This window comes from Saccostrea cucullata, unplaced genomic scaffold, assembly GCF_032062105.1.
Source record: "Saccostrea cucullata isolate Sc308-1 unplaced genomic scaffold, CSIRO_AGI_Scuc_v1 ctg7868, whole genome shotgun sequence".
NCBI classification, from domain to species: Eukaryota; Metazoa; Mollusca; class Bivalvia; order Ostreida; family Ostreidae; genus Saccostrea; species Saccostrea cuccullata.
In genome coordinates this window covers 1353-25406 of record NW_026926854.1, presented here as the reverse complement: position 1 = coordinate 25406, position 24054 = coordinate 1353, and the positions used below count along the sequence as shown (strand labels likewise).

The following is a 24054-nucleotide window of genomic DNA, read 5'->3' as shown; positions in this document are numbered from 1 at the left end:
CAGTTTAGGAAAATAGTCATACAGGGTGTTTCATAATATATGTTACATTTTGAAATCTAATTATTTTTCTTACATATAATATTTCTATTACAAACTTTATATCATTTTAAATATCGAATCCTGCATTTTTGTTCCATGTGAAAAAGTCAAGGAGATCATTTTCTTGCAATGATTATTTGACCTATAAACGCCGATGTCATAATTTGAATATTTCTCAAAATGGACTTGAATTATTCACTCAGTGCTGAATTGTAAAGCTGTGTTTTTTTAATCATGTCGCCAATATTCAATTTATTCATTCACAAGTTCATGAAATAAATTTTCCAAAAAATAGAAGTTTTCTAGGATGCTTATCAGAAGGGTAGTACCAAGGTTAAAGGACAGGGACGGACAATATGCTATAATTGATACAGCTAGTATTCCAGAAAGCCAAAAGACTTTAAGAAGCGGAGATTTTATTGGTGAAGTCTCGTTTCGTATTGTAACAAACTTATGAGAAAAATGTCAGATAGATATTTTCAGAAATTTATTCTGGCAATATCAGCATTTTCAGCAGATTATGAACTTTTAAATATGGTTTGAAGTAATCAGTATACAAATTTTCAATAGTTAATGCAAGGAAAGAGTTTGACCTCTGCATTCGACAATCTCAATTTTGGAGCTTCTTTCGGAGGGGTTCTTAACGAACAGGGTCTACAATCCTAGACCTCAGATATTGAATGAGCTTAAAAAGAACATGGACCTTCAAATGAGTGTCTAAGCAAAAATATGTGACATGTGACACGGTTTTATACAAATTTCAAGAAGCAACTTCATTAGTTGTTGAATGAATGGAGATCATTTGGAACATGTAATGTGAACTTTTGACGTTGTGAAATTCAAAAATGGCGCAACTTGGAAATTTTGATAATTTTCATTAATGTTTAAGAGTTTGTTCAGTGTTTAATATTTTCGTTGGTAATTGTGCATTATGAATCTTATGGATATGTACATCACTTTGATAAAAAGACTTATCTGTATCTTTTTCTTTTGTTTGTCAAAATTGAAGATTCAAAATGTAACATATATTATGAAACACCCTGTATCTTACTTGTCTTTTTCCTGTCTCTAAATGTTTGATTTCACTCAACAGCTTAATCACTTGCCCCAGGTTAATTTTCTCAGTAAGAGAGGACAGAAAGTAATTTGTAAAATTAAGAGTGTCCTTTATCTTGGCGACACGCGTATTCCTTCGATATAGAAGGAATTGTACCGGTCTTTTTGATGGCAGTTCACATGTCTGTTCATATTTTTCAATTATGGTATGTTTTCGATTCATTTTTTTCTTCTGCTTTTGTATCTTATAAATTGTAAATCCGAATTCAAATATTGCAGCGTCAATGAAATCTTTCAGTTTCTGGGCTTTTCTTGACATCTCTGATTGAAGGTTGAATATTTTTATGTTAAGATTTTTCATATCATTTTTGATATCTTTCAGAAGAATACAGCTGTACAATAAATCCTTACTTCTGATGTTGTTAAGGATTTTTCTGTGTTGATGACATTTTTCTTGACATGTTTTTCTGATGTCCGTTACATATATTTTGTGTTCTATGTGTTCTTTACAATGGGAACAGACAGGAACTTCACAGGAGTGACAGAACATTTCATAAATTTTATATGGATGCCTCACACAGGTTTCTTGTTTTGGAATGTATTCATATTTTTCTCTGTAAATCACAACGGAATGATAAATAGCATCTAGATCAATAACATGTCTCTCTTTACACTTAAGACAGAGGTCATGTTTACACGTTTTACAATAGAATTCTGTGTCACCCTTACACTGGCAACACTGCCGTTCTTTACATTGTATAGTAAAACCTTTTTTGTTATGGTGTGTTCGATATAGCACCACTTTATGGTATTTAGTTTCTGACTTTGTAACATGTCTCCTTTTACACCGTTGACACAAGTCAAGTTTACACGTGTTACAGTAGAATTCAGTGTCCCTCTGACATAGAGAACATTGTCGTACTTTACAAGCTGGACGCAGATCCCATTTACATCCATCCCCTTGATATTGAGAACTCTGGGTGCTGTATCCTGAACCCATGTTGTGGAAGTTGCTAAGATTAAACATCATACAACAAGTTTTGACGGTGGTGAGTTGTAGCGTGTCTATGATGTGGGGAGAGCTGAAATTAATCACATACAAACATTTTAAGATTTTGCTTGGTTAAAATACTGTATGAGTTTTAGCCCCCGTTGTGTCGCCTGAAGAGCAGATCGGCACCAAGGGATCACTTTACCCGGCTTCTGTCTGTCCATCTGTCTGTCTGTCCGTTCGTCTGTCACACGATATATCTTAAGAACTGTGAGATATATGAACTGAGTTATTGCTTGGCACTATGGCATTTGTAAATTGTCATTTTACCAACCTCATGAACTTTGACCTTGTCCTTTGATCTACTTTACTAAAAAGTTAAAAGTGCCAATATACAGAAAAGTTTTGACATTTAAGGGGTAATTATGTGTTATTTAGCATGTGCACTAATTAAGCATAATGAAAAATACCAGCGTAACAATTCACTTGAAATTGATCTACTTTACAAAGAATAACCCGGCAATTTAATTCAGTTTAAGACTTTTGACTTTTGAGTGGCGGATGTTGATGATTAAATAACATTTGGACATGTTTATGAGCTCGTAATATTGTTTTTTTGAAACGGTTATCACACAAATTGATATTTCAATATCATAAAATACATCAGGATCGGGAGCTAACAATGGATCGTGTAGCGTGACAATTGATGTAAAGACTCTGAATCCTGTATAACAGAACTTATCGGTCTCATACTATGTGTTGATTTTTTGTGCATTTATGAACTATCATGCTAGATTTTTGCATGAGATACCGTATATGCTACATGTAGTAGCACATGCGTTCCTTGGACCATTCTGGTTTTCTTTTCGCTCTAATTACAGGTGGGCGAATTTAAAAAAAGATAAAAGCCGAAGAAAACAGTTTTTTTAAAAAAAAACTGTGATTAGGTCAATTTATGTAATACAGTACAAAATCTGTCTTTAAATTGCATTTAACAATTTGGAGAGTACGTATAGATACATATACTTCTAGTTGAGACTTCAGATGAGAGATGTTTTTTGTAACATAATAAGCAACGGTAGGAAATATACGAGGGACATTTCTAAAGTTCTGAGATCTGTTAAATAAAAAAAATAACCGTTTCATGGATATTACTGAGTTTGATATCATTTAAAATACCAATGATATAAGACAAAAAATACACATATTATGAAATCACTTTGTAATTTTTATGAAGTGATTACTCCGACAATGGCGTCTGAATTCCAAATGTTTAGAATACAGACCTTAAAAAAGACATTACAAAAGACAAATGCCAGTTGGTAGAATGTTAACATAGGCTACAATCTATCATATGATGTTTTTTGGAGATCTTGTAGTTCTTAATAGGTGTAAGTGAGTGTCAAACGTAGCATGTTTTTATCAAATCTCGTTCGAAAAATTGTGTTAAAAAGTTCTAACTGTGAAAAAAAGACAAATTAAACAATCAAAGAAGAATAGGCAATCTTGTTACAAAATTTGATGGCATAAATTAATCAGGTGTTTTCACCAAAGTAGGATCTATAAAGGCTCAAGCTTTAAGAGAAGTTAAGTTTAGGGAGCCCCATATTTTCTCGTAAAATCTAAAATGGCGCCAGCGCAGTTGTAACCCAACCATAACTCAACATATTTGAAAATTTTAGCGCATGAAAAAAAAATCAAAATTTGAAATGTCTTTGTAACTTATATTCCTTTTAGGGGTCAAAAGTCAAAAGCAGAAGTAAGTTGTAGTTGAAATAAAATAAAATCCGCACAAAAACAAGTGAGAGTGAAGACTTTTTGTTCATTTTATTAGTCAGAGTAAGAGTCCTGTTACTTAAAATATAATATACTTAATTTTTATACAGATCTTGTTTTTTTTTTGATACATTGGAGAGTTATATAATTGCCAAAAAATCCAGCTGTTTCATGCATATAAAAATCTTTGAAAATGCCCATGATAGCATAACCGGACGTAGTAAACAAACCATAAACTGAAATTTAGTATTGCTGATAAACAATACCATTATCCTACTCTATCTCTTTGCAAATTAAAATATTCTTCAAAAGCTATGGAAAATTATATCACAATAATTATTTATGCGAAGGAGCATTCAGATAAGCCAAAGGATAGCTGGTACTAAGTTGTAGGTAAACCTTGAGCGTTGCCACTTTTCACGAGTTATTATTTTGCTACAGTAAATTTCCAATATATGCACGAACCTCTGGTTTTCTCTATCGTTGAATTACTTAGTAATTGGGAAATTAGCTGTGGATGATATAAGAAACTCACAATCACAGTCAACCCTACTAATGTTATTGAAATTTAAATTCAAGATTCAAAGGGTAGAGCATGTTTTATATATAAAACAGGCAGTAAACAGGAAATTGCTATGGTCTGTTTCTTCTGAAAACATGTCCTGTTAACAATGTGTTACCTTAGCTTGCCACACCTTTCTGAAAGACTTTCATGATTTTCAACAGAACTGGGTGGCTTAGGGGGGAGGGGGTAAATAACAATTAATACATCTTATCATAGTTCACAATAAAACTGGCAATGGCGGATCCAGGAATTTCGTAAAGGGTTGCGCAGTAGAAGACAAAGGGTCAGGCTGCTGTACTGAAGGCAAGGTCCTACTTGAGGGTAAGGAAAACGAGCAGCTTCTCGTATGCATTTAAATGGAAAGAAACCTTTTTACATAATTATATTCGTGATCACGTGTGTTGGCCAGGGACAATTGTATTCACCGATAGTACAAAAAGTTATCAAGCGTAAAATTCCTGTTGTATTTATTTATAATTTATAGTTACCCATAATGCAATTCTCATTCATCTGATTTGGAATTTTTAAAAGTCACATTGGTGCCTCATTTGCTAATCTGACGCCAAAAAATATAGTCCCGGTTCCCATGCAAAATATTTGTCCTTAAAGAAATTTTTATTTATGACAGCAGAAAATTGTATCATAGAGAATAGTTATAATTTAAATTTGAATGAATTCAATAAAGATCGTTTGAAGTACATTTCTACAGAATGAAAACTAAAACGCAACATAATTTTTCTGTTTACTATGTCTCCACGTGTTAGTCACTTCCTAGTCACATTTCCGTGAATAATTTACCCTATCTCGCTGAAGTCTCGCTACCTCTCACCAGAGCCACTGTTAGCTACTCTGAACTCATCGGGTTTTTTATTTGTAGAACACCGAAAAATAAAAGGTTCCAAACACATTAAATAATTAGTGGGGTTGTCAGAATCAAAGCTGTAGAATGAAACATACGAATATGAACGAAGAGTATTCAAGATCAAAATAGGCGCAAAGTAAACACGGACCTCAAAAATATCACAAGTGGGATTAGGTGCCATGGTTGAGTAAGCATCCCCTGCAGCTGACCGGTCACATCTGTCGCGTGCCCCTTGTCATTATCGGGAGATAAATGTAACTCCTTTTGCTATGAGTGCAATTCCTTTTTCACATGCGGATATATAATACAAGATCTGTTACAGTAATATTAAGCGTAAAATAGTATATACATGTATATGAATTCTAAAACGCAATAAACTGTAAATGTATTATATTTAGCGTGAATATGAACGATATTTGGAGAAAATTGGTTTTTGAACAAGTTAGCGTAGAATTTAGACATAATATATTCAATGTTCTTTGAAATTGTGGATTTTGAAACATATATCTTTCATATTGATAATATAAGGACGATTTTTATGAGGGCCGATAAGGTCTGTCGTCGCACGAACAAAATTCGAATTATTTTACGCATATAACTATTACATTTGCTTTTATTTCTTTTGTACTATGTAAAACATTGAACTCAAATTAACATCAGTGAAATCAGAACCAAAATCGTAATAATATGTCAAAATTTCACTTTAAAAAAGCATTGGAAACAGACGATTAGTGTCATGATTTTCAAAGTGTTGTTGGAATTGTGTTTGATGAAAATGACGTCGTCAAACGCGTAACCGGCGCACGGATATATAATAAATTGTTTTGAATATTATTTGTATACATTAGAGACGGGGAAAAAGTACAGTAATGACATTAACACACTAGATTTTAAAAGGGAAATTATTTTTAAATGACATGAGATCAATGAGAGTATTTCCTCTATACCGAGAATAGTTACAGCATGTAAGAAGTAGAGTACTGTTTGTTAAGGTACGCAGACAACGGGGAGCAATCTTAGCCACGAACGACGTCAAACAATATGTATTCTCTGCTACCTACAATGTATGGCGATCTTTCGACTAAATTTCGACTAAAATTTGAATCTGTTTTCAAACTACAACAAAAAACCTGACAGTAGTGAATTTAAATAAGTCCCTTAGTAAAGAGTGGTCTTTCACTTAAAAAAAACTTATTGAATATGAATAGACGCGTGTGAAGCAGAACAAGAGCTCATGACGTTATATGAGACGTAAATTACGCTTGCTTTCGTGCGCCGATGTACACTTACATGCTTTCTTTATTTTTTCATAATTTCCTTATTAAATGTGATATCATCATGAAATTTGAAATGCATGATCATATAATGTTACTTTTTGATATGAGAAGATAAGAAATATAAACTGTTCTCCCTGCCTACGACTTTTTGGGACAACCCTCGTACATCGCCAAATGTAATATGTTTACAGTAGTTTTTTTCTTAACTAAATCAAATTTCCTTTCTTGTCATAGCAAAATGTAACATTTTATGATCATGCATTTCAAGTTCATGACGAGACAACATTTTATAAGAAAACTGTGGAAAAAATAAAGAAACAATGTAAGTGTACATTGGCGCACGAAAGCAAGCATAATTTACGTCTCTCATGTAATGTTATTGTAATACGAATATGTAAATGTACGAACTGAATGATGTACGAGTTACTTTTGTGTGTGTCGTTGAATAAACCTTTTCCTGTTTTGTACACACGTGTTGTCAGTTGTGAATCCGCATATCCAGCTAGAGAACCCACATCTTAAGACTAGTACAAAACGACACATGGTGTCAGAAGTGGCGGATAGTTCCACCTTCACAAGTAATCACGGCTATCATGGAATTATGCGGCATTCCCCCACCGACCATGGACTGGTCTAGTTCGAATTTGCCCGAAGCCTGGAAAAAGTTTGAACAACACGTGAAGCTGATTTTCGCAGGCCCATTGAAAGAAAACAATGAAGAAGAACAAGTCTCATACCTTCTATTGTGGATTGGCGAGAAAGGTCGTGATATTTATAACACTTTCCCAGCATTTTCGAACGACGACATGAAGAAACTACAACCACACTATGATAGATTCCTCAGGTACGTTCAACCCAAGTTAAACCCAATCTTCGCCAGATACAAGTTTAACAATGAAGTACAGGGAACAAACACGTTTGATCAGTTTGTGACTAAACTAAAACTATTAGCAAGAGACTGCAACTTTAGTGACGCAGAGGAAATGATAAGAGATAGAATCGTGTTTGGGATACAAACAGAAAAAATTCGGGAAAAACTTATTAACGTTGGCGAGGCACTCACCCTGGATAAGGCTGTACAGATAGCTCAGGCATACGAGTACTCTCAAGAACAGCTCAAGCTCATGGGACAGCAATCGGTACATGTACAAGCATTGTCCAAGTCTACACCCCATGCACACTCACCTGCAGAGAGGAGCGGTAGGAGACCACCCCACCAGACGAAGACGCGATCCACTCCGCCAAAGACTCCGATAAAGTTTCCGTCTACCCCGAAGACGAAGCCATGCGGAAAGTGCGGAAAGCGACATGGAACTTAGGATACTTGTCCGGCACAAGGCCAGAGGTGCAACAATTGCCACAAGTGGAACCACTTCGCCAGTGTGTGTCATTCGCGATCCGTAAATGACATTAACCATGTGAACTCGAGTGACTGTCTGCAGAAGCCCAGTGAAATGAACAATGATAATCGTGCAAGTGACAGTACACAGAGATCTGTTGACATTAATCATGATGCATGTAATGTGTTTGGCAATGTTGTTCATGAGTCAGATTCAGATTTTAATATTGACAATGTTGTTAGCAATGTTGAGCATGATCAAGCATTTATTAACATTAAGCTAGGCCCAAACCACAAAGAGGTTAGGTTCAAAGTAGATACAGGGTCTCAAGTCAATATTTTGCCCGAATCCTTGTACATTGATTTAGCCCCTTATCACACATTAGGCAAATCTAAGATTAAGCTTTTTGCCTATAATGGCCACTCTGTACACCCCATAGGCTATTCTGTTATTCAAAGCAACCTTAAGGGTAAGCACTATAGCATACAGTATCAGGTCGTACAGACACATTCGCATCCAATTCTAGGTCTACGAGCATGCTTAGATTTAGGCATAGTTCACCTCACTTACTCTATTGATAAGGTTATGCCCTTCAGTAAGAGTCATGTACTTAGTCAGTACTCAGATGTATTTCACGGTATAGGTCTGTTTGCAGGAGAATGTACTTTTCAGGTTGATCCAAATGTTAGACCGGTTTTCAACCCCTCGCGCAAGGTGCCTGTAGCCCTACGCGACAAGCTAAAAGTAGACTTAGACAGAATGGAGTCAGCGCAAATTATCACCAAGGTAACAGAACCAACAGAATGGGTGAACTCATTAGTCGTTACTACAAAGCCAGCATCAGGAAAGCTTAGAGTATGTTTGGATCCCATGGAACTCAACAAAGCCATTATGAGACCACACTACCCTATGAGGACCTTGGATGATATCCTTCCTCAAGTCTCAGGTGCCAAGTACTTTTCCAAGCTAGATGCCAGCTCTGGTTACTGGACTGTTAGACTTTCACGTGAATCGTCACTGCTCACTACATTCAATACTCCATTCGGGAGATATCGCTACCTGCGTTTACCATTTGGCTTGAAAAACTCACAAGACATCTTCCAGCAGAAGATAGACCAATGCTTCGAAGGAATGTCCGGAGTTGCTGCCATTGTTGATGACATATTGGTTTACGGCAGGACCCCGCAGGAGCACAATGACAACCTCATCAAGGTGTTAGATAAATGCAGGAGTGTGGGCATCAAGATGAACAAGGAGAAGTTACAAGTGGGAGTTCAGGAAGTTGAATATTTTGGCCACATCCTCTCAGCAGATGGATTGAAGCCAGATCCCTCTAAGGTAGCTGCTATCAGGGATATGGAGCCTCCTTCCAATAAGTCAGAGCTTCAGACTATCATGGGTATGTTCACTTACCTCTCAAAGTTCGCACCAAATCTTGCTAACATCACCAGCCCGTTACGTCAGCTGCTGCTGAAAGACTCGGAATTTATATGGGATACACCACAGGCCCAGGCATTCCAGAAGGTCAAGGACCTTATAACCAGAACACCTGGACCTTTGCTTACATACTTTGACCCGGGAAAACCAGTAGTGTTGGAGACCAACGCATCTCAGTTTGGGCTCGGAGCAACACTTTTGCAGGATGGCAAACCAGTTGCATTTGCTTCAAAGTCACTAACCCCAGCGGAAATCAAGTACGCCCAGATAGAGAAGGAGATGTTGTCTATCCTTTTCGGCTGCAAGAAATTTCACCAGTACCTATATGGTAGGGAAGTCCAGGTCCATACAGACCACAAACCCCTAGTTGCCATTCACGCAAAGCCACTCGCACAGGCTCCAGCTAGGCTACAAAGGATGCTTTTGCAACTGCAGGCTTATGATCTAAAGTTGACGCACATCCCAGGCAAGGACATACCTATTGCTGATACACTTTCACGCAAGTTTTTGCCAGATACTTACCCACAGCTAACAGCAGGCATGGACTTACATGTGCACACAGTTATGTCCAGTACAAGGATGAGTGATAGAAGATTAGAGGAAGTCAGATTAGCAACCCAAGCTGATCCACAGATGAAGATACTTTTGAACATTATACATGATGGTTGGCCCGATAAACGCAAGAAATGTCCATCCGAAGCACTAGAGTATTGGAACCACAGGGATGAGTTGACAGAGATAGATGGCATTATATTTAAGGGTCACAAGACAATCATACCAAGAGACTTAAGACGCCATATGATGGAAGCTGTACATATAGGTCACATGGGTGTGGAAAAATGCTTGAGGAGAGCCAGAGACATATTTTGGCCCAGGATGTCAGCAGACATCACAAACATGGTTCTGGAATGTGGATTTTGCTTAGAAAGAAGAAACTCGAACACCAAGGAGCCACTGATCACTCATGATATTCCAGACTACCCATGGGAGACTATAGCTACAGATTTGTTCACATGGAACAACCAGGAGTACCTGTTAGTAGTTGATTACTACAGTAGATACTTTGAAGTAGAGAAACTACACAAGACAACCAGCCAAGCTGTTATAGAGAAAATGAAGAAGATGTTTAGTAGGCTTGGTATTCCACGGAAAGTCGTATCGGATAATGGTCCACAATATGCAAGCCAAGATTTCTCCACATTTGCTCAGGATTATGACTTTAACCATGTCACTTCCAGTCCAAAGTATCCACAGTCCAATGGACTAGCGGAGAAGACAGTACAGATTGCCAAAAGAATTTTGGACAAGAGCAAGGCAGATGGGAAAGATTATAACCTAGGACTACTAGAATACAGGACAACGCCTTTGAGCTTAGGTTACTCGCCTGCCCAACTATTGATGAGTCGCAAGTTGAGATCCATACTTCCAGTAGTTCCAGATGAGCTGAAACCAAAGGTACCAGTCAGGGTTAAGGAATTGATGGAAGCAGGGAGAGAGAAACAGAAAGGGTATTATGATCGCAGTGCTAAGCCTTTACCACCCCTTTCAGTCGGAGATAGTAAAAGGTACCAAGAAGGGAAACTATGGAAACAAGGAATAGTCACCAAAGAAGAAGGAGACAGATCGTACACAGTTAAAAGCACTGAGGGAGCAGTATACCGGAGAAACAGACGACACCTGATCAAGTCAAAAGAAAAGTTCGAGCCTGATGTATCAGATTCCAATATCGTCAATTTCGCAGAACCTTCTACCTCACCTCCCATTCCAACTAGTCTTCCGAATCCTGTTGAACCAATCTCCGAACCAGCTACTGAGGCTAAGCATGACCCCCCTGCTACATGTAACTCCTCCCCTTATATTTCTCGCTATGGTAGGATTGTTAAGCCCAAAGTAATTGTGTCTATGTAGATTTTTAAGTAAGAAAATGGTCTTGTTAGGTCGAACATGTGTTTTCAGATTTTTGTATTTTTTTCTTTTTCCTGCATACATGTTATTCACTCAAAAGAAGGGAGATGTAATGTTATTGTAATACGAATATGTAAATGTACGAACTGAATGATGTACGAGTTACTTTTATGTGTGTCGTTGAATAAACGTTTTCCTGTTTTGTACACACGTGTTGTCAGTTGTGAATCCGCATATCCAGCCAGGGAACCCACATTATAAAACAAATACAAAACGATACATCTCATAATGCCATAATCTCTTTTCCTGCTTCACATATGATTATCTATATTAAAATGAATATTTTTAAGTGAAAAACCACTCTTAACCAAGGCACTTTTTTTTATTCAACACTGTCGATTATTTTTAAGCAGATTCAAATTTTAGTCATAATTTAGTCGAAAGATCATCTTACATTTTAGGTAGTAGAGAATACACCTTGTTTGAAGACGCTCATGGCCCAGAACGTTCCCAAATTAATGTCTGTGATTAACAAACAGTACTCTATTTCTTAAATACAGTAACCATTTTTTCGATATAGAGGAAACACTAACATTGAATCTCATGCAATTTAAAAACAACTTCTCTATTAAAATCTAGTGTGTCATGTCCTTTCTGTACTCTTTTTTCCCGTCTCGGATGTATATAGAACATAACAAAAACAATTTATTACATTTCCGTGCACCGGTTTCGCGTTTAACGACGTCATTTTCATCAATCTTAAATCTTAAATCCAACAACACTTTGAAAATGACACTATTCGTCTATTTCTAATGCTATTTATATGAAATCTTGCCATATTATTAAGATTTTGATTCTGGTGTTACGAATTTAAATTCGAGTTCAGACTTTTACATAGTACTAAAGAAATAAAAAGAAATGTAATACCTATATGCATAAATTGTTTCGAATTTTGGCCATGCGTCAACAGACCAAATCGGCCTTCATATAAATCGTCCCAATATTATTAATATGAAAGATATATATTTAAGAGTTCACAATTTTAAAGTACATCGAATGAATTATGTCTATGCAAAAGCTGGTAAGTGTTGGTTGAGTATTAAAAAAGTTATAAACACTGTCTACGACTTTTTTGGACAACCCTCATATCTTATGCGTGAAAAGAAGAATACACTCTCTGTGGCCTTCAACTCAACATTTTAGATATATCGACAACGTATTGACAATTAACAATGGTCAATTCGATTCCTACGTCGATACGATATATCATGGTGAGCTTGAGATATAAGATGAATATTTTACCTGAAAAAGACGTTAATGGTAATGTTATTACCAAGCTATATGATAAACGTGATGACTTTCACTTTTCTATCGTCAACTCTCCTTACTTATGCAGCAATATACCTTCATCACCTGCATACGGAGTATATATATCTCAGTTGATTCGATACGCAAGAGAATGCTCTACGTATGAACAATTTCTAAAACGAAGTAAATTATTGAAAAGCAAGTTGACGAAACGAGAAAATCAATAGTCTCGTTATAATTTCGTAAGTTCTATGGTCGATACATTGACCTTGTCAGCAAATACAATTTATCATTGAGTCAAATGCTGACTGACATTTTTCATACCAATTGCTAGTCCATTATTTATACACGAAACTGACAACGGATTTTCTAACTATTTTCTGACGATAACGATACGTACACAAATTTGTTTTATGTAATTTAATATAGAGAAATTCTGTCATTGTCAGTGAATAACATTGTTTATTTCTTAAATAATAGAGAAATCCGTCGTGAATTCAGTGTATAAATTATGAACAGTTAGTATGAAAATGTGCAATCATCGGGAAGTGTTTTTTCCGAGGCAAATTATTGAAAATTAATCAATAATTATATGAGGATATGGAGATAACGAAGAGTATTCAATATCAAAGCCCATAAAACAATACAAAATAGGAGCAGAGCAAACACGGACCTCCGAAACATCAGAGGGGGGATCAGGTGCCATGGAGGAGTGAGCATCCCCCGCTGACTCGTCACACCCGCCGTGTGCTCATTGTCATGATCGAGAAATTACGAAAAATCCCTCGTCAATTCAATGTATAAATAATGGACTAACAATTAGTATGATAGAAGTTTAAAAAACATGCTATCATGTAAATCTTACAAACAGTTAGTGTAAATATATACAGAATTTCTCTATATTAAATAACATAAAATAAACTTGTGTACGCATCGTTTATAATGTACACGAATTATTTGAAAACTGTAATTATTCCACAAGATAGCTAGCTTATGTATTAAACTTATTGATTAATCCAGTATAATATTACTTACCCCTTTGTATTTGTTTGTAACAGTTGCAAATAATTGCTGAGTTTTCCCAAGTGTCAGTTGTGCAAAGCACAGCGGTAAAGTAAATTCCAAAACAAAATTTGAGACACCATTAATGACTTCTTCTAAAAAAATCACTCGGATTACCATTACATAGTGAAGAAACTAGTGATAGCAACCTGTATTTTAAGGATGTACAACACTTCTACCCCAAAAAATTCCTGTCGTTTAATTTTCGTTATTTTTGTATATTTAGTACATGACAAAAACTACTGCAAGCATGCATATTTTGCACAAAATCGTTCGAGTGGTTTTTGGACAGGAAATTCCAAAAGTTACCCCCCGTTAGTTGTTTACAAGGAGAGAAAATTTTTAATCAATGAACTACTTAAACCTTGATTTTCAAAAAGGCCAGGTTAGATATAACTGTCAAATTTCATTGACTTATTCTTTAAACCATTTAACACAAAAACATTTTTTTTTGATAAAAAAATCATCAAACAATTTTTAAAGACCTTAAACTGAAAAACTATTGATTACCTAAGCCTTGAAAATTGTGTATTTTTCAAATTCAAAATTTTTTTGTGAAAAAACCCGTCGTTTAATTTTGATAAAAACTTTCTTTAGGTAGCTGGTAGTAAAAATAATCTTTATATTTTTTTGTATAATTTTTTTACGACCAGTTTTGATTTAATAGCGGAAAATTATCCCCTCCCCCTTTCTCAATAAATCACGTTCCCGCGCGTCTTTCAGACGGGGGTCGATCACTATGCTATGACTCTACAAATACACATTTTTAAAAAAATCAAATTGGAATATTGCTTTTGCTTCAAAAATATATTAACTTACATATCTAAAAGTTCTCATATCTAAAGCGTATTTAAATGTAGATTTTAAGGCAATTTTTGAATACCCCTACCACCCCTACCCCTTCATTTTTTTGCGTCGCAGACCATTAGCGTTTGACGAAAAGTCGTTTACAGTGCAAATGTGCTAGTATTTCGTCATTTGAATCCCGGAGATATGCATTATTTTTTAAATTCATGAATGCAGAATAAATATAGACTACTGGTTTTATATGCATCAGGAAAAATTATTGAAGGATTTTAGTGTTTAGACCATATATGTATGCGTTATGCATTCCATATCACATGAACGTTGAAACCTGGATACGAATTCCACAGGTACTTGTGGACAGGACCCCCCCCCCTTCCCCCGATATTTAACCCCGGAGCTTATTTGACAATTTTTTCACAATTTATATTTAGTACACTTATTCAACATGTTTGCAATATAAACAAATCGTCAAAAACCCAAAATAATCGCTCCTCCTTATGAGCTAGACTATGAAGACTCTGTAAACCACATATATGTTTTCAACAAGGAGCTTCAAAAGAAGCTCAAAAGTTCAATTAACAATGTAAATATTGGATTGATTGATTGTACATGTATATTGTTTAATGTCCTCTCGAGGATTTTTCACTCTTATGGAGACGTCACCGTATGCTGGTGAAGGGTGTCAATTTAGACCTATACTCGGCACTCAGGGCCATTGAGTATTGATGGTTCTTTATCGTGCCAACGCCTACCTTGACACGGAACCTACTTTTTAAGGTCATATCCGAATGATCCATGACTTTCTCTTCTAGTGTCGAGCGCCTGACGAAGGAACAGTCACTACCTATGTTTATGTCTTAGGTATAACGCGGCGCCGCGAACGAGAATCTAATCCGGGCCTCCCGATCACGAAGCGAACGCTCTACTGCTAGGCTTCTGTGGCCGTTGTAAAGACGAATAATGACCCCCATCGAATAATGACCGGGGTCATTTTCAACGACAAAAATGACCCCAACCCGTAGAAAAAAAATCATTTTTTGTAGAAAAGCAGTCCTATCGGTGCGTACAAATAAGTAATTTTTTCGAATTAATAAGGTCTCATTCGGACGAGTGAGTAAAAATAGAAATGGATGACAGGACTCCTCGATGCTGTGTATTTTTTATATGTTCCATCCTATACATACTGTATCAGAATATGAAAAGTTAATTGAGGACTATTTCTTTTTATGTCCCCGTAATCGAAGATTTGGGGGTATATATTTTTATCGTGTCCGTCTGTATGTCTGTCTGTCTATCTGGCGGTCTGTTTGTCCGCAAAAACTTTAACCTTGACCATAACTTTTCATTTATTAGAGCTATGATTTTCATATTTAATATGTGTATTCCTTGTGACAAGACCTTATTTTGGATACAACAAAATTTGACCTTTTGACCTTTACCTTGGAGTTTGTCCAATTTTACACAAAAATGCCAAATTTTTACTTTGGCCTTAACTTTTAAACGGTAGATACTAGTACTCTCATACTTCACATATGTATTTTTTGGCATGACCTTTCATTGGATACTAAAAACTTTTACCTTTTAACCTTGACCTTGGAGATTTCCGTATTTATGAAAAAAAAAAACTTAACCTTGGCCATAACTTTTGAATGGTAAGGGCTAGGGTTTTCATACTTCATACATGTAATCCTTGTTACATTAAACCTTTCTTAAGAAACCATGAACTTTGACCCTTTGACCTTTGAGTTTGATCTACCTTTCAAAAAATTATCCTAAGTCATTACTTTTGAACAAGTGGTGCTAGGACTTTCCTATTTTGCAATTTCAGTTTTTGTGAGGAGACCCTACTTTGGGTACCAATATAATTAAATTGCATTTAAGAAAAGTTTAATCTTCGCTATGTTGCCATACAGGGGCATAGCTGTTTCACAAACACATCTTTTTATACATAAGAGGAGTTGTGGATAACAGATGGATACCCCAAAGCGTAACAGATGGACGGACGGACATCAGTATCACTGTATACCCTCCCGCTTTTCAAGCGGAGGATATAATAATATATAATACTGCTGATTTTTTCTGTCATTACGATGATTTCCACCATCGAAAAACAATGTTTACCTAACCCTCTAGGCTCGATAATTTTTTTTACTCCTTTAGATTCTGAATCATCGCATTGACCTTAAAATATAGTTATAATGGTATAATGTTATGAGATCAACATATCATCAATTTATTCTCAATAAGCTCAGGTGAGCATTTTGGCCAATACATGTATGCTTCTTTATTTATTTTGCCTCCTAAAAATTTCAGCTTTAATCCACAGGGAGTCATTTTTCTACGGGGGTCATTTTTCTTCACGTGGGTTCTGCAAATTTTTAGGGTGGTGACAATTTTTCTACGGGCAAAAGGGTCATTTTTCGACGTAGACTATTGACCGGGGGTCATTTATCGCTGTCAAAAATAACCCTCGGTCATTTTTCGATGGTGGTCATTATTCGTCTTTATACCGGTATTAATATTGGAGGAATTCACACAAAGACCTCCAAAATATCAGATTTATGATCAGTTTCTATTGAGTAGTAAGCATCACCTGCCGATTGGTCATCAATAGATTGTTTCAAGACCTTTTCTTTAAAAACACATAGATGTTGCCAATCAGAAACCCGTGCATCCTTTTAATTAAAATATGTTTTTTTGACAAAGTAACTTTGCAAATGAACAGAGACAACTTATGATAATTAGTGAGCTCAATTTTAAAGGAAAAATAGCTGTCAACGAGATTAAAATCAAAGGCCTGAAGGACCTAAAGTCGACTTGCTCGAGTTAATTGACCTTTTTCATATAACTGGACAGCATATCTTCTGTAATGAGTAATGTATCTTCTGTAATGTGTAATGAAAAAGGCCAATACCATTCAAACGTTAGTGTGATCTGGAATAATGGAACAGTCCAGGAACCTGTTCACCTCTGTTTGAATGGTATAGCCCTTGGCTATATAAACGGCTGCAGAGGTAGTCTCGAGCATTTTAATACCCAAAGAAGAAGTGAGAAGCAGAGAAGAAACTAAAAAGGTAATAACAGCACCAGAAGTATTTAAAGGGTAAAAGAAAGATAAGTAAGGCTAGGGTACAGAGTACCGGTGTGTATTTAGCCAAGGAATTGAACTGAAGCACAAGGTGTAGTAATCCTGAGTTAAGGTGAGGCTCCGAGTGTTCATTTCAATTGGAACTTGGTTACGGAACCAGGTGCAAGGAGCCCAGTCATAGTACCCGGTTACAAAAAACCTCTAATTGTATCCTGCTGTTTATATTTAAAAAAAAAAAACAAGGACAAGTATCCCCTTAAATAACAAATAATCATTGTTGTATATAATATTGATTCCCCGTATTAATTATAAGCTCAGCAATATTTCATTTGTAGTTATTTTAAATTAAGACCCTGTATCCCTAGATAACGGACCCTTAGGTTACACGTTACACTTCTATTCAGTTTATTTTGCATCTTCTAAGACATTAAATATTGGGTCTCTATGTTTGGTTTAAAACCAATATCATCTCGTATGATATTTTTATTTTTATTATTTAAAGTCTTGGTTTGTAAATATACAAATAAGATTACATGTACATATTGTGACAAAATTTTCAGCATTTTGGATAGGTATCGAATACCGGTACATCTGCTTAAATTTGAAAGGGTCTCAATTTACCCCACACCTCCTAAAAGAAAAGAAATGTTTAGATGCATCTACCACGTCAATTGAATTATTAGAAAGACTTTACTTCTGTACTTCTTAATTACAATTACCATCAAGTTGACTAGATCTCAGTCTTCCATTTAGAAACGAAAAACTACATTAAAGTGAAAAAGGGGAAATCTTGTTCAACAGGGTGAAAAAGTAACTGTGAAAAAATATTCTCTTATAAACAGAGCTACGATCACTAAGAAACAATCTCTAGTAATGGAAAACAAACATTAGATATCTTAGAGTAATTTTTTTTAAAGATCCGCCTTATCATATACATGTATTTACACTATTTCACTTTAATTTAAGCATAATGATTATGTTTATGTTAAGTAACTTATAATCTGATATTTGAAAATAAAAAAAAATAACACAGTCATACAGATGAGCTGTTTATCAATAAGGCACATGCATATTAATATACCAAGACCCATTTACCTGTAAATAAAATCACCATGATTATGCCAGAAAATTTTACATTATTGGAATATCAATCCCAATTTATTGCGAAAAGCAGCACTGCAAACCTGGATTCTGATATGGAACTACATGCAGTGGTCTGTGTTACAAAGTAGTTATGTTAATGACTCGAACTGCAAACCTTAATTCTAGAAATAGATTTTTTTTTCAATCACACTATAGCTACAGCTAATAAGAGTACAAGGCGTTTTGATCCGGGCCACAATTAAAGGATGAAGGTCAAATGGTTGAAATGTAGCACATGTAGGAAATTCACATACCTCCCCTTCAATGATAAAAATAAAAACAGCTCAAAGTTTTGTGAAACATTTCGGGCATAGAATAAACGTTTCATGTCTAAAGTCTACAAGATATGCATCAAGGTGCATTTGAAGCATACATTATGCATAGAAATACATGTATGTATTGAAAAGAGCGGTCATTTAAATTGTTTACAGTTTTTTGCTAAGCGAGAGCTATTCTGAGGTCTTGACTTCTGAAGTTTATTAATAACCGGGAATTCCACATTGAACACCCCTTTTCCTGGATGTGAATATTTATCTGACACATTGCTCTATCATGTGCATAAAGATATTTGGAAATAAAGCTTTTTTAAAAAGTTATTAAGAAAATAAAACACATGTTTTACTATATAAGTCTATATGTAAGCTAGTTGTGGTCCAGGTCCGTTTGTGTAAGGGAGTTTTCTACTTCAATTATAAATAAACTTAGATAACAAGATTAGGGAAAGGTAGTAATGTGAAGTTGAATTTCACAACATTTTACGCTGATGATTTTGGTACATTTTGTGCTTTCAAAATTAAAAAAAATGCTCTATATATCAGGCCTGAGTTTAACCAACCTTTCGTAAGAAAAGATGAATGTTTTTTAACTTACGAAATTCATATGTTCATACTTAAGATACAAATTGTCTGTTTTACTAAGGAGATCTTAATTTTACATCGTAAACTTAACCCATGTTTTATGTTAAATTTTGAAATTGGAACTTTTTTGTCAGAGGAAAATTTTTCTCTTGTTAAGGACTCTGCGCTTATTTCGTTTTATCCATAGAACATCTGCTATAAATAATAATAAACAGCAAAGTATGTCATCGGAATTGAAAAAAGAAAGCCAATCTGTAGTGAGAGGAAACTACTCGCAATTGCTCTCAAAAATAAGTTTTTAAAAGGAAAACCCTGCCCCGGGTTGACTACAGATTAAAAAATACACCTCGGTCAAAGAGAAAGTAGCCTAATATGTCGTGTCTATTTGGTCCATTTTTTTAAGATTAAGAATCCATGTTTATTATTGGTATTTGAATTGATTAATTAATGAATGCATAATTATTTTCTCATGCAGATGAAGGAGATACTAAACTCTCTGTCGGTTTCTTTTCGCTAACATGCTAAATGTAGGTCAAACTTGCAAAATCTTATTAAATTACTGATGGTACTGGTGTATATTGAGAATTTAATACATTTCTTTTTACAAACAACCTTTTGTTTTAAAAAAAGTTAAAACGTACAGGCAAAACGTTTTCATTGTAAGAATTTAAAATTTAAACAATGTTTAGTATTTGTTTTCTCACAAACATGAATTATTCTATGTCACCTTACGTACATGTTTTTTAACATTAAAAAGTAGAGGTGTCAATTTCACAGCACTAAACAGTACTCTATGTCCGTCTTCTATTTTATAGTTGTAACTTTATTATTTAATAAATGACTCTGGATAAAAGTTGTTAATTTCATTTATAAAGCAGGATTAAAAAACGTTTGTTCACCTCGATTTTCTTCTTTTTACCCAAAAATAAACTGTCTTTTATGGATTTAGAATTTAAAATATTGGATATCCGATATAACTAGGGTACCTCCCAGTAATATTGACTAATATACTGTTCTTAATTGATATATCTCTTTTAATTTATTGATATAGAGTTCATTGTGTGACAATGGTTTATAGAACCATGAAAGAAAATTTTCAAAAAAATAGGCAGATTAAGTAATTTTAGAGTGTGTTGTGATAAAAATCAAGTATGTCCTATGCTGCAAATTGAAAAGTCTGGTTGATGTCATTTTCATAGCTCCCAAATTCAGGGGGCATTTAAGAAATAAACAACGTTATTCAGTGAACATGGCATTATGAATAGCAATTGCTCTGCTGGCATATTCCATGATGCCAGCAGAGCTATTGCTATTCATAATGCTATGTTCATTTAATAATCGTTGTTTATTACTTATATTAGCATTCTTTGATTTTTTTTTCAAGAATATCAGAGGAAATCCCGACTTACATAAGGACGCGGCTTCTTGTCTTCAGTAAAGAGAAACATACGGCTTTAAAATCAGTACACCTAATTAATGCTCCTTTTCTCTAATAAATCACAAGCGATTTATTAGGATACAAGCAGCGCCGTATAGGTGTACTAGAGTGTGTTCTACACGGGTGTGTTGGAGCAATTGCACTCCTAGCAGAAGCAGTTGTGTTTATAGTTCAGTGAACGCAGTTGGTGACTGCATGTTCATTGTGGGAGAGAGCAGTGGATATGCAAATATAACAATATGTACTGCATGTGCGACGTCTCAACGCTAGTGGGTTTCCAATGTACTGATGTTGTGGACGAATACCATCTACCCTCAGTCTCTTGTGAACAATTTGTGCATTTTTATGCTGATTTCTTCAACCAGCAGTTCTAGCAGCAGTTTGTTCTATTAAGAATAAAAGTAAAATAGGATATTTCTTTCGGCATGTGCACATCCCTTTAACGATAGCAATATTCAAGTAAATGTTTTTGTGTTCAATGCGTTTTCTCGATCTGCATGCTTGCATATCCAAACGGTTTTTTCTGTACATGAATGGATTTCGTGTTAGTGCATTTTCTACATGTATACTGCAGCAAATGCATTCAAAAGTCTCAGTATGCAAGTTCTAGTTTTTGTTGGATTTTTATAAAACTTTTAAAAGATGTATTTGGTCAATTTATAGATTTCTAAAAACTATGCTTTCGGAGATGTGAAAGAACCAGACAAGGAAATTACTCAAGTGAAACGAATGTACAAGGCTTTACATAACAGGCACAGGTGGCCAAAATAATCTCAACTATATATGGCGGGATTGAAGAAATATGGCGAACAAGGGTGTATAGGAATGTATAGGAATGTAGTAAGTCCTACAAAGATGAAAAAGTATGCCTTTTTAAGAATTTATGTCATCTTTAAGAACACGGGCGGAATAAAAGAGTTAAGCGTCGTTCATAAAAGTGTCAAACAAATTTAACATTCATGCAAGACAATGAAACAGGTATCGAAAGTCACCTAAACACTCCCTTTTTATTTCAAATTCAATGAAACTATTAATGAATGTTTTTCAAATGCAACATTACCAATTTTTCATAAAGATTTTCTTACAAAGCGTATTAACACTTATTTCTTCGCATACGCTTACTAGAGAGTTGCATATAAAATTTTTAGCAGTAAATTCAAAATAAAAAGTTTTAAAATAAACAAAGTGAATTAATATGAGATTACAAAATACCATATTTTCTTCCAGTAAGTGAGCTAGGTAAGTTATCAATGAAAAAATAATATTAAACACAATACCATAACAGTAAAATAATCAAAGAAATCTACAAATTTCTTTGAAATTATAAAAAGTAACCTCAATTAAAGAATTCTTTCATCAAAGGAAATGAAATATATTGAGTTATCGAACAGTATTCAACCTCAAAATTCCATTAAACAATACAAAATAGGAGTAGAGCAAACACGGACCTCCAAATCTTGAGGTATGATCAGATGCCATGGAGGAGTGAACCCACCGTGTAATCCTTGTCATGATTGGGAAATAACAAATAAGTGTGTAAATAATGGCCTAACAATTAGTATGAAAAACGTCAATCAGCATTTGATTTAATGATAATTGTATTTGCTGGCACGATCGTTGTATAGACCATAAAACCTATGATAAAATGCTTTAAATGAGACTGCTGATATTCTTATTTCATCAACTCTTTATCAATGAATCTCCTCGTTTTGGAAATTGTACATAGTAGAGCATGCAAATTGAGTATCGATTCATCAGAGAGATATAAACTCCGTATCTATTTGTGGCCACGAAATAAAAATTCGTGGGAACGAAATAAAATTCGTGGCCACGAAATAAAAATATGAGGCTACAAAATGAAATTCATGGGAACGAAATAAAAATTTGTGGCCACGCAAAAAAAAATTCGTGGGAACGATATAAAATTCGTGACCACGAAATAAAAATTCGTGGGAACGAAATAAAAGAAAGAATCTACTTAATTAGTGTATTGACAGATCGGTTTCGTAATTTAGACGCCAATGTGAGCATAGACGCGCGTGCGGATCTGCAGACAAAAGGCTGAGAATATATGTTATTTACAATAGCTGAGCTTATGTCCAGTGCATTTCTAAATGTATTTCACACATTAATTGCTAGCTGTTTCAGATAAATAGCGTGTAATTGTAAGGCTTTTTAGTCAATCATTCAATGTTTATTTATCTAAAAATCAGTGTCAGAGTAGGCCCCTATTATCAGGATAGTGACATCTTAAAAATAAAAGCCATGTTCAGATATTGTCATGATTGTTTTCACATAAAACCCAACTGTTTAAGGTAGGATACAATAGATAGGACAAATATTTCCTCAAATTGAATTTTGCTGAAACTTTGATAATTTTTGTTCCAGGATAAAAAAAGCTCTCTTTATACATGATATGAAAATAATTCAATCACACATGTTTCTCCCACATCGTTTGTAATATGGCCTATCAGACCCGCGTAAGAAGATTGTGAAATCAGACATTCGACTTGAGAATGAGCCTTATTTTAAAATTAACAATTGATATATTACATTGTGTAATGCTGATCATAAAGAAAACCTTTTTGTTACTTAAAATCAGTAAGTTATACTGATATTGATGAATTTGAATAAAATATGACGTATACTATTTATCCGTTCATCAGTTCTTCATGCAATTAGCCGTCAAATATCAAATTTCAATAATTAATGATAATTCAGGCATATTATTCAATACAATTCTATCGTCAACTTCCCTTACTTATGCAGCAATATACCTTCATCACCTGCATACGTAGTATATATATCTCAGTTGATTCGATACGCAAGAGCATGCTCTACGTATGAACAATTTCTAATACGAGATAAATTATTGACAAGCAAGTTGACGAAACAAGAATATCAGCAGTCTCGTTTAAAGTCATCATTTCGTAAGTTCTATGGTCGATACAATGACCTTGTCAGCAAATACAGTTTATCATTGAGTCGAATGCTGACTGACGTTTTTCATACCAATTGATAATCCATTATACATACACTGAATTGACGACGGATTTTTTCCGTTATTTGATCATGACAAGGAGCACACGGCGGGTGTGACCGG

At 34.9% G+C, this 24054-nt stretch overlaps 1 protein-coding gene across 1 annotated transcript; it reads left to right on the top strand.

The window, feature by feature from the left end:
* The first annotated feature begins 8020 nt into the window (after nt 1–8020).
* On the top strand, nt 8021–11251 carry LOC134272761 (uncharacterized protein K02A2.6-like). Its single transcript, XM_062754941.1, has one exon. The coding sequence runs from the start codon at nt 8021–8023 to the stop codon at nt 11249–11251; it is 3231 nt and encodes a 1076-aa protein (XP_062610925.1).
* The last annotated feature ends 12803 nt before the right edge of the window (nt 11252–24054 follow it).